Source organism: Lutra lutra, chromosome 1, assembly GCF_902655055.1.
Source record: "Lutra lutra chromosome 1, mLutLut1.2, whole genome shotgun sequence".
In the NCBI taxonomy this organism is placed as follows: domain Eukaryota; kingdom Metazoa; phylum Chordata; class Mammalia; order Carnivora; family Mustelidae; genus Lutra; species Lutra lutra.
Window position 1 is genome coordinate 5,759,368 of NC_062278.1, and position 11,310 is coordinate 5,770,677.

Here is an 11,310-nt window from a genome sequence, read left to right on the forward strand (position 1 = left end):
ACTATGCAGTCTTTTTAGCCAGGACTTCTCAGGGCTTTTATTATGAACTGTGAATTTTCAAGAAGGACTTAAGGAATGCAGCCTTTTCCAAACTTACCAAATAATGCAACCCATTTTCCAAAGAGCCTGTTGTGGGGCTGAAGTTCCAACTTTGGTCCCCACTTTGGGTAATAACACTCTAAAGCAAAATAAATATTTGGCCCCTTTCTTGATTAGATTATTTGTTTTTTGGGTGTCAAGTCTGTTAAGTTCTTTATAGATCTTGGTTACCAGCCCTTTATCTGATGTGTCATTTGTAACTATCTTCTCCCATTCTGTAGGTTGTCTTTTGGTTTTGTCAACTGTTTCCTTTGCTGTGCAGAAGCTTTTTATCTTGATGAAGTCCTAATAGTTCATTTTTTGTTTTTGTATCCCTTGCCTTTGGAGACATGTCTAGCAAGAAGTTGCTGTGGTTGAGGTCACAGAGGTTAGTGCCTGTGCTCTCTTCTAGGGATTTTGATAGTTTCCTGTCTCACATTGAGGTCTTTCATCCATTTTGAGTTTCTCTTTGTGTGTGGTGTAAGAATGGTCCAGTTTCATTTTTCTGCATGTGGCTGTCCAGTTTTCCCAAACCCATTTGTTGAAGAGACTGTCTTTTTCCCATTGGACATTCTTTCCTGCTTTGTCAAAGATTAGTTGACCATAGAGTTGAGGGTCCATTTCTGGGCTCTCTATTCTGTTCCATTGATCTATGTGTCTGTTTTTGTGCCAGTACCATGCTGTCTTGATGATGACAGCTTTGTAATAATGGACATCATAATTGAAGTCCAGAATTGTGATGTTGCAAGCTTTAGTTTTCCTTTTCAACATTCCTTTGGCTATTCGAAGTCTTTTTGGTTCCATGCAAATTTTAGGATTATTTGTTCCAACTCTGTGAAAAATGTTGATGGTAGTTTGATAGGGATTGCCTGGAATGTGTAGATTGCTCTGGGTACCATGGACATTTTAACTATATTTGTTCTTGCAATGCATGAGCGTGGAATGTTTTTCCATTTCTTTGTGTCTTCCTCAGTTTCTTTCATAATGTTCTATAGTTTTTAAAGTACAGATCTTTTGGGGTTGTTGAAAGGCAGATGGGTGAGGGGATGGTATAATTGGGTGATGGGCATTAAGGAGAGTACATGATGTGACAAGCACTGGGTGTTATACACACCTGATGAATTATTGAGCACTATAAATGAAACTAATGATGTACTGTATGTTGGCTAATCGAATTTAAATTATAAATAAATAAATAAATAAATAAAGATGTGATACATCTGCTATTTCTGCTCTAATCTAGTAATGGGACAGTGAAGTTCATGAACACAGAGGAAAGGAAGTTCGTTGGTGAGGTGGGAACTTGAGTCTCTGACATTTGTGGGGCTGGACCACTCTCTCCTCAAAGCCCACAAGCCAGAGAATAACTACTACATTTGGAAAGAAAACTTGAGTGCTTAAAAAGCCAAGTGTTGGGGCGCCTGGGTGGCTCAGTGGGTTAAGCCTCTGCCTTCATCTCAGGTCATGATCTCAGGGTCCTGGGATTGAGCCCCCCATCAGGCTCTCTGCTCATGGGGAGCCTGCGTCTTCCTCTCTCTCTGCCTGCCTCTCTGGCTGCTTGTGATCTCTCTTTCTGTCAAATAAATAAATAAAACTTTTTTTAAAAAGTGTTCATGTGAATTGTTTTCAGGGACTGGATCCCTCTCCCCAGAACCAGGAGCACATGCTTTTCTCAGCACTCCCTTTTGTGCCCCTGATGCAGCCAGGGAAGGATGGAGTTCTCATATGCCCTGTCCAAGAAATAATGAGTGACAAAGCAGGAAGCTCCAAATCTACCCATTTGGATGAGACGCAGCCCCTCATCCATGGACTGGCTCCTATTTATAGAATGCCCAGGCATGAAAATGCCAACACAAGCCAAAATTCCTACCATGAACAGAGATGTGTGGGCAGGCTTCCTTCCGGCCATGCCAAACCTCCGTCTGGCTGCATCTCCTGGGAGCCCAGGCATGCTAGTATGGTTTAGACCACAGCTCAGCCTTTCTCTAAAGTTCCCTTGTCTCTTTGTTCTCCAACAACTACCAAGGCTCACAAGACTGGGAAGTAGGCTGGACAAGAAGTGGGAAGCAGAAAAAGCAAACATACATTTGAGATCTTTCCATCCATGAGGGAAGGGACCCATCAGGCAGGCCATCATCACTGAGCTCATAAGCTTCCCAACCAGCCATCCAGACCTCCCATGATGATCTTTCTGGGTCTACACGTTACCCTCCAGTCTGACACCCAGATCAGAAGTCTGAGCTCCCACATCTCTCCATCACAACCCAGTCCATTTTCCCTAAGCAAATCTTTTGAGTCCAGTCCCTCCTCCCACCCCAATCCCAGCCCCACTGTCCAGTGGTTTTATGGCCACTCCATGACCAGTCTCTCTCTGACCCCCACTGTTAGAGGAATCGAACCTCACTAAATTAGGCCCTTGCTTGAGAACTCTGGTTGCTCCTGGACAGATGCGTGCCCACACTGAAAGTCCATTTCTAACTTGGCCCCAATCCTCACCCAGCCTCAGTACCAGCCATGAGGAGCATGGCACCACTTACCAACCATTCCTGACAGTCTGTTATTTGTGACACAGCACTCTGACATGATTGATCACCTTCTGCCCATTCTGCCCTTTCCAGGGTCCCTAGAAAACTTCTATTTACCTATCAAAACCCACATCTAATGCCACCTTCTCTCGCCAGCTCCAAGTCGGTGACTTCATCCTCCCATCCTGTCATGTGTCTGCAGCAGCCTCCCCACTCTGCACCCCTAAGGGTCCCATCTATCAGCTCACACACCTGTCAGCTCACTTGAGAACAAAGAGACCTCACATCATTGGTTTAATGTCCCTGAACCTCAAGTGAGGTTAGCACAGAAGTGTTAAATCATGCACAGGTAGACACAGAGGAAATCCCTGCCTGCCTTGCTATGACCCCCAAGAAGCCCACCCTCTGTATCACACAGATGGAAGAGAGGGAAGAAGTGGCAGCTCTTTTTATGCCTGGACACAGCCACTTGTCAGCCATCTGGACTAAAATATGGAAGAGCTGCGTTGAAAACGAGAGCATTATTTGCAGAAGCGATGGCACCTAAGACTGTGCTGGGACACAAGACTGGTCCACGTCAATAGGAGGCCATGCTCAGCACTGTGGAGGACAGCAGTCTCGCTGCAGCGAGGACTCTGGAGAGCCAGGCATCACTGGGCTGGGGACACAGGGAGGGGAGGGGATGCCTGTGATGTCCAGGAAGAACAGCAAAACTTGTGCCTCCCTTTGTCATTTTTGACTCTGGTCATGCTCCATATTTGGGGGAGGGTGTTTTTGTTCATTCTGCCACTTATTTCAAGCCCTGCTCACAGTGAGAAGACTTTGGAAATTATCTTACTTACCTGCTCAAAAGCAGTAGCATCATACAATTAATATTTCGACAACACATCCTGGCAGGAGCTGCAAACAAACAAATGAGGACCCCTTATGTAACCGATCTCCACTTCCAGGACTATAAACAGAAGGTTTTCATGGGTCTGTCTTGATAGAATTATCACCAACCGTAAAAGGACTCCCTCCTATGAGAAAGTGCAGTGTCATGCTGCCAGTGGATAAATTCTGGAAGAAATTGAACTACTGGTGTTAAATCAACAAATTTAGAAACTGAAGAAACAATTTTATGTATTTAAATGAAGGAAGGGCAAAATAGTGCAGTTGGCACAGGCGTCTGTCATGAGCAGAGTTTCAAGAAATTCACGAGGTCTCCGGTGGACGGTAGCTGGTATTTTCCACATCAAAGGTTTTAATCTCAGAAAAGAGCTCATAAAAAAGACACATCACTAATCTTATTTTATAGTGTTAGAAAATTGTTTAAGTGTTCCATGCCTAAATGAAGCCCTATAAATTTCATTCCGTCTGTATTTTTCGTGATACTGATAACTGTTTAAAATTGGTGAGATTTCCTCATCGGTAAAAGAAATTGTTACTTAATACTTTACACAGCAGAGTTCTTCCTTATGGGTTCTACCAGGACGAGCCAGGGCAGGACCATTGTTTCCAGTCTTTACATCTGACTGGCCTCCAGAGCTCTTGAGAACACTGGAGCCAAGAAGGTTTTTACTGGGCGTTCTCGCCATCAGCCTGAGCTCCCACCTCGGGTTACCTGCTCCTGTCAAATCTAAAGTCAGTGTTAAAATCCCTGCTACAACTTCCTCCTGGCTTTGCCATCTCAGCTGGTCCTTGCCCCAAACCTACTATGCATTATGAATAAAAATTGTACAACAGAAAGTGGTGATTGCAAACTTGATTTCTTTATTAATTCCTTTGTTCAACGTGGATCTACAGGGAGTTATCTTATGTCAGGCACATGCTAGACACTAAGAAACAAATGGTGCAACCTGGTGTGTCCTGCAGGAAGAAGGGTCCCAGCCCATGGTGGGCTCACAATGTGACAAGGGAGAGAAGTGTGCAGGTCACAATTCCCACGAGTATGATGAGTGTCAGGAAGGAAGTAGCCCGAGGGACCCCCCCCCCCCAACAAACCCAGTTTCCAAACCAGGTTGTCTCACCTCCTGGCCAGCAAAGCAAACTGCATGCAGAGGCAGCCTTTTGGGCCATCAGTCAGGTGACCTCAGCTCCCCTACCCCATAGGGAGGTTCCAGAATCTTCCTTCCCATTTTGCTTGCTGCACACATGCCCAGGCTTCCATCCTCCCTCCAAACCCTGTGGACAGCAATCCCTTCCTGCCTCCTCTCTGGCACTGGAACCCCAATTCTTCTGTGCATCTCTTGGCTCAGCCTGTCGAATGTACCCCCATGTCTCGGGTTACCAGCCACTCTTGGCCTCAGGGCTCCCCACCCAGCTCAGGGCCCAGCTGAGCCAGCCTTGTACCCACTGCTTTCCAGCCCCCAGGTTTTCAGATGAGAACGCCATAGTCATCTGAATCTTTGTTCCCCTGTATGCAAAGTTTCTTTTCTCTGTGGATGCTTTCAAGGTTTCTTCTTTTTTTTTGCTTTGTTTTTCCGTGTCTGGATATGCTTTTCTTTATTTTCATCCTGTTTGAGGTTTGCTGGGTGTCTTGACTCTATACAGTTACGTCTTACTAAATCTGAGAAGTCCGGGGTCTCTATTTGTGTGTCTCTCCAAGTTTTCAAGTTCCTTCATTCTTTTCTTTTTCAGCCATCAGCTCCTTTCTTCTATTGGGTCTATCTAGCTTATTGTGTTTTTTTTTTAAATTTCAGAGAGTTGCATTTTTCACTTCTCAACTTTCCGTGTTACCTTGTCTACTCTGCATTTTTCTGCTGAGAAGTTCTAGCTTTCCATTCCCTTCAAGACTATTTCACAGAGCATGGTTATAATAGCTGCTTTAGTGTGTACATGTGATCATTCCAACATTTCAGTTATCTTGGGGGTGGCATCTCTTGACTGTGTTTTCCCTTGAGGATTGGTCATGTTTTTTTGGTTCTTTGTAGGTTGAATTAATATGCACTATATTCTGGACAGTTCAAATATTGTGTTGTGAGATTCTGGGTCATGTGAAAATCTTCCAGAGAATGTTGATGTTTTATCATTGTTGTTGTTGTTGTTATTGTTACCTTAGCAGTCAACCAACCTGGTTAAGTTCAGACCACGAATTTTGCTTCACCCTCTATGGCAGTGGCTTCAGTGTCAATTCTGTTTTCAATGTCAGAATTGTCTCTACATTCTCCAGCTCCTGGATGCCCCCTTTCCTCTAGTCCCACACAGAAAAGCAAATTTCTGGAAGAGTGTCAGCAGCTTGCACTGATGCAACTGGGTTCTACTCAGGGCAAAGCAGTAAGAGAATGGGGAGAAGAAAAGTAGGGAACTCAGGGGCCCCTTTCTCCAGGTACTTGTGTCTGCCAGGAATACGGGGACTGCAGTGGAGCCACAACCCGGGACATGGTCAAGCGGGAAGAGGATGAGGAGTTCACCCATCCCGCCCTCTCAGATTTGCAGAGGCTGCTTCTCAAGGCACCGTGGCCAGAAACATGGGGCTTCTCTTCATTTTCTCTGCCCACACCCACTGCACAGTTCCACAACCAGTACCATCCCCAGGTCAGAGCTGAAAGATTAAAAAATGAAAAAAAAAAAAAAAAAAAAAAAAAACAGAGAATTCACCCCATAGGGGTCAACACTTCAAGCTTTGACCCCTCTCCTTAATCTATCTGCTATTTTTACTTTTCGGAGTCCTTGGGTAATTTCTATGTATGTTTTGTCCAGAGTTTTGAGCTATAATCTGTGATAGAGAAAAGCTGTCATGGTGGGTTGCAGGGTAATTTGTATCATCTGTGGTAGAGAGAAGCTTACTCCATATTGGCGGCGTCAGAAGTGGGTGCCTTAGGTCATTTCAGATGCAGCTATGGGGATTTTTCCTTGATGAGGATTAATATTCTTAATTACGGTTATGTTAGCTTTCATCATGTCCATATTAAATGGCGTATTTTCAGCCTCACTAATGAGGATGCCAAGAGGACATATTTCTGGTCCTGCGGCCAATCTCTTTTGACAAGTCACTTGAATATTGTTTTCCTAAATTCAGGCCCCAAATTTAGAATCATGAAGCTGTTAAGATGTCTTTTACACCTAAAATATCTCTGCAGTTTCCTGGACAGCCACGAGGTAAACATGAATATTGCCTCTTTTGTCTTACAAAAGGAGGAAAAGCAAAAATAAAAATAACTGGGTTTGTTTGGCATTCTCTAGATTTTAATTAAGTCAAAACTATCATGAGAGCTCTTTTGTTTATCGGACCCAGAACACAAATAAACAAACAGACAAACAAATAAATAAATAAGAAACTTAGTCTTCCTAGCTTAATTTTATAGAAGTGATTTGTTGCTAATGTAGCAATGTCTTAGTGATTATATACTTCTCAGGCTGAGAAGAAGGATACTCATGTTCGAGTATGAAAACACATGTGTTAACTGTCTACCAACTGATGTGTCTTAAGAAGGATTTGTTTCTACATGTAAGTACCCTTTTCAACTTTATGGTTTACACTTTATGGTTTAAGATAAAGCCCATCGCAGGGCATCTGGCTAACTCATTCAGCATGCAACTCTTGATCTCGGGGTTTGAGCCCCATGTTGGGTATAGAGATTATTTTAATTTTTTTTTTAATTAAAAAAAATAAAGCCCATCTCCACTGGCTATAATATGCTCCTATCTTAAGGTAATTATTGATAATAATATCTTATAAATGTGTATATATATTCTGCCCTAAAGGAAAATATTTTCTTTCATTCTGATGTTATTATTATTATGATACATGTAGACAGGTATGATTTATACTTAATTTGTTCACCATTATTTGTTTTTTCATTTTATTAATTTATTTAAATTCAATTAGCCAACATATAGAACATCACTAATTTTTGATGCAGCGTTCAGTGATTCATCATTTGCATATAATGTGCTCATCACGTCACGTGCCGGCCTTAATGCCCATCACCCAGTTATTTCATCGTGACATTCCTACTTCTAACTTCTGTGACAAACTGAAACCAAGTTGGTAGTGTAGACCCGAAGTGTGATGATTTGCCTTCTTCTCTGTGGTCAGCCCATCACCTCAGGAAATGGGAGGGCCCCAGGAGTTTTGTCTTGACTTACAGCATCCCTTGTCCAGGAATTATCCACACTGACCAGTACCCGATGGGTCTTCTTTTAACCAACCGGGTATGCACTCTGTTGATGCGTTTTGTAATGATTCCTATCTATTTTGTAATGATTTCAGTGCTTTTTTTTATTATTTATTCTGTGACATGTACATTTTCTCAATTAACTCTCATAGAAGAGAGAAGATATTACAGTTACATAGACCCAACTTAAAATAGCTCACTTTCCCAGGGACCCCCATAGCTGTGGCTGAGGGACTCCATGCATCTGTACACAGGCCTTGGCCAACTGGCTGACAGTGGCCAGCAAGGGCTGCAGGGGTCAAACACCACTGCTAGGTCCCTCAAGAGATGAGTCATGGCCCCTAGGCCTACCTGCCTGGTTGCATTTGTACTTGTCATTGAAAAGAAGGTTCAGGTAGAAAGGGACAGCTTATTGCTGGTCATCTCTCAAGCTTAAGTCTATATGAAAGCGAGGACAAGTGCTCAGTAAGGCAGGACATTGAGACCCAGCAGGCAAAAGCAGGACATCTGGAGCCCGTTTCCACTCGGATCCCATGGCCCCCTGGGATTTTTTTTTTTTTTTTGAACCAAAGGCAATCTTTATTTACTCTTTTTAAAGCAGTCTAGTTTAAAAACAAGAGATCAAGAGAGAAGAACAGGAAAACTTCCACAGACAGGCAGACAGAAAGATAGGTGTGCGCGCGCACGCGCATACACACACACACACACACACACACACACACACACACACACGGGGTGGGGTTATGTCAGATCTTCTCCATCTTGGAGATGAGGTCATCACAGATCCGGGTCAGTTCCTCGTTTTCCTTAGTCTTTTGCTCCACTGTCTTCTCCAGCAAGTGGATGCGCATCTGCTCCTTCCTCAGGCTGGCCTGGAAGGCCAAGGATTCCGCTTGGGCCTTGCTGCGCACCTGGGCAATCTCCTCGCTGGCTAGTTGTAGCTTCTCCTCCACATGGGCCTTCAGGGCCTGGTACCACTGGCCCTCCTTCTCTATTCTCGCAATGTAACCCTCCACACACTTCTTCAGCGACTCTATCCCTTCATCCAGAAATAGGCCCTCAGGTTGCCAAGAGGATGAACCTCCTTTCCTTCTAGATCTGGCACCATCTTCTGCCCTTGATGACTTCCCCACTACTGTGACCTTGTCAGGACCAGAAGCCAGCCTGAACTCTCCTCCCCACCCCCACCCCCTGCATTGTCTGGGAACCCACCTCCTCCCTAGACTGATTTAGTCCCCACCAGGGCCCAGCCACAAACACAGCAGGTCATATTGGGTCCAGAAAAGAAGAATTGCAGATAGCAGATTACCCCAGTCCTTCAATAAAGCACAGTATTGAATACACATCAATTAAGATAAATATTTACCAGGCCGAGAAAGGAGATTAAGCAGAAATAGGTACTTATAGAACAGGAGAACCCCATAAAATGAAGCTAAAGGCAAGGCCCTTCTGTATACAAACTCATAACCTTGAGGAAGCCACTGAAATGCTCTCAGACGTAAGGGTTGTTTGCTGTTTTCATGGGAACAGGGCCTAGTACACAGTGGCCCTCAGCAAGGCCCAGATGAATGAGCGAATGAGTGAATGAGTGAACGAGCAAATGAGTGTAGGGTGAGCTGAGAGTCCAAGCAGCAGGTGCTAAAACCCAAGGAAAGATCCCTGTAAAACCTTTACAGTTGACTAGAATCTGATGAAGATTGGCATGGCCTGCGGAATCAAAACAAAAAGGGGTGGGGGCACCCGGGGGGCTCTGTCAGTTGAGCATCCAGCTCTTGGTTTCAGCCCAGGTCTTGCTCTCAGGGTCATGAGTGCTAGTCCTGTAATTGGCTCCGTGTTGGGCATGGAGCCTATTTTTAAAAGGGGTTTGGGGGTATGGGGGGCACAAAGAATTTGGTTTCCTGCAGAAAGGCAAAATGAGTCTGTGCACAGGAGAAAGTGGGTCCATGCCAGCCACGGAAGGTACCTCAACAGTCTTTAAGGGTCTTGGGTGAAAAGCCAACTTCCGGGAATCCCACATATTTAGTAAAGGGACTGCTTGCTTCTCCTTTCTTTACATAAAGAAGATACACTGCATCCCCCACCCCTACCACCATGTGATGATGTGTGTTGTCTAGGAAAATAAATACTGATGAAAAAGACTTGTCCATCTTACGTAAATTTGTACCTTCTGTTTCACAACAGCCTCTCCACGTATTTGAAGGACGGAAGACACGTGGGAGCAAGACTTTACCTGGATAACACAATGCTGGGAACATTTAGGGACTAGACAAACTCTTTACCAACCTTTCTGCTCCTTGGGAATTTGGAAACCCCAGTGAAGTGAGAATACCCTGTCCGGGAGTCAGACAACCATGTTCAAAGACATTTCCCGCCTTGGAAAAGGCTGTGTGATTGTGAGCAAGTTAATAAGCTCTCTGAGCCTCAGTTTCTGTATCTGTAACTTGGAGGCCCTGCTCATTCCTAATAGGTTTGCTGTGAAGACTGACTGAGACAACACAAGCAAATCAGCTGGCATTCAGCAGGCGCTCAATAAATGCTAGTGTCCTTCCTGTCGACATGAGTCCCACTTACATTTATATCCAATAATAGAAATCTATGAAAAGAGGATTGATAGGATCTTGAATATTTTATACCAAAACAATTATTGGATAAATTAAGTTTCCTCTATTTCCCTTTTTCTCCTCATGGGTTTGGAAATTATGTTTTCTTTTTCTCTTCTTTGGGTGGTCATTCTTAAAATGAGAGTAGGCATGCATGACCCAGTCCAAAATCCACCAGCCCTCCCGCCTTCCCCGCAACGCCAGGACTCCCCGTCCAGAGTCCGCCCGGCCCTTGCCCACTCTCAGCCTCCCCTTATTTGGAGCCCACAGGCATCCCCTTATTTTTGTTATTTTATAGAGTCTGTGCTTTTTTTCTTTTAAGACCTTTTCAGTGAAAGGTCTTTACATTTTACTTGTCCTGAAAACATCTTTATTTCGCCCTCAGTCTTCAGTGGTTCCTGGTCAGCCACAGAATTCCAGATGGAAGGGGATTTTCTCTTAGCTGCAGCATAATCCTCACAGGCACGGGCTCCCTGTGGAGAATCCCCGCAATCCGGCGGGCTTTCCCGATCCCTCGCTCTAGGACCTCGCTCACACGGGACTCCCAGAGCCTGAGCTCAGCATCGAAACTGGCCACGTGGGAAACCACCCCTGTCCTGCCCTCGAGGGCGTGGAACCGAACACCATAGAGAACATAAAGCACTGCGAGCCCACCCTGCCCTATTCTTACCATTACTCTGGCCTGACCTCAATCACTACCATGGCCCTTGAGAAGTCTGGCGGCATCTCGGTTTTGTTCGTGGGTCACCTGACTCTGATCCCTGGTTACCCTTAGGATCTTGTTTTGGGGTGTTTTGCCGGTTCATTTTCATGGGACTGCTGTCGTTGCAGGTTCTCCCGTCTTCAGTGCCCGCGGTCCTTGGTCACGCCGCTCGGAAGGATGAAGAGGTGGACCGCATGGGGCACCAGCAGCGCCAAGTTTATTGAGCAGGAGTCTAGAGCCTCCAGAGAGGGAGGGGGCCCGAGTGGGCTGCTCTCAGAGTTTCTAAGTTTAGGGGGTTTTATGGG

At 44.9% G+C, this 11,310-nt stretch overlaps 1 protein-coding gene across 1 annotated transcript; it reads right to left on the reverse strand.

The window, feature by feature from the left end:
• Positions 1-7,371: 7,371 nt before the first annotated feature.
• LOC125087888 (uncharacterized) lies at positions 7,372-10,975 on the reverse strand. Its single transcript, XM_047708637.1, has 2 exons — positions 10,763-10,975; positions 7,372-8,844 (listed from the first exon to the last, which is right to left on the reverse strand). Exons 1-2 carry the CDS (start codon positions 10,973-10,975, stop codon positions 8,449-8,451), a joined length of 609 nt encoding a protein of 202 aa, XP_047564593.1. The 3' UTR covers positions 7,372-8,448.
• Between the last annotated feature and the right edge of the window lie 335 nt (positions 10,976-11,310).

Coding starts and splice junctions, on each gene's coding strand:
- LOC125087888 (XM_047708637.1), bottom strand. CDS start 10,975: ATGGTAAGAATAGGGCAGGGTGGGCTCGCAGTGCTTTATGTTCTCTAT. Junction 8,845..10,762: donor TCCACAGGGAGCCCGTGCCT/GTGAGGATTATG, acceptor GGTCCTGACAAG/GTCACAGTAGTGGGGAAGTC.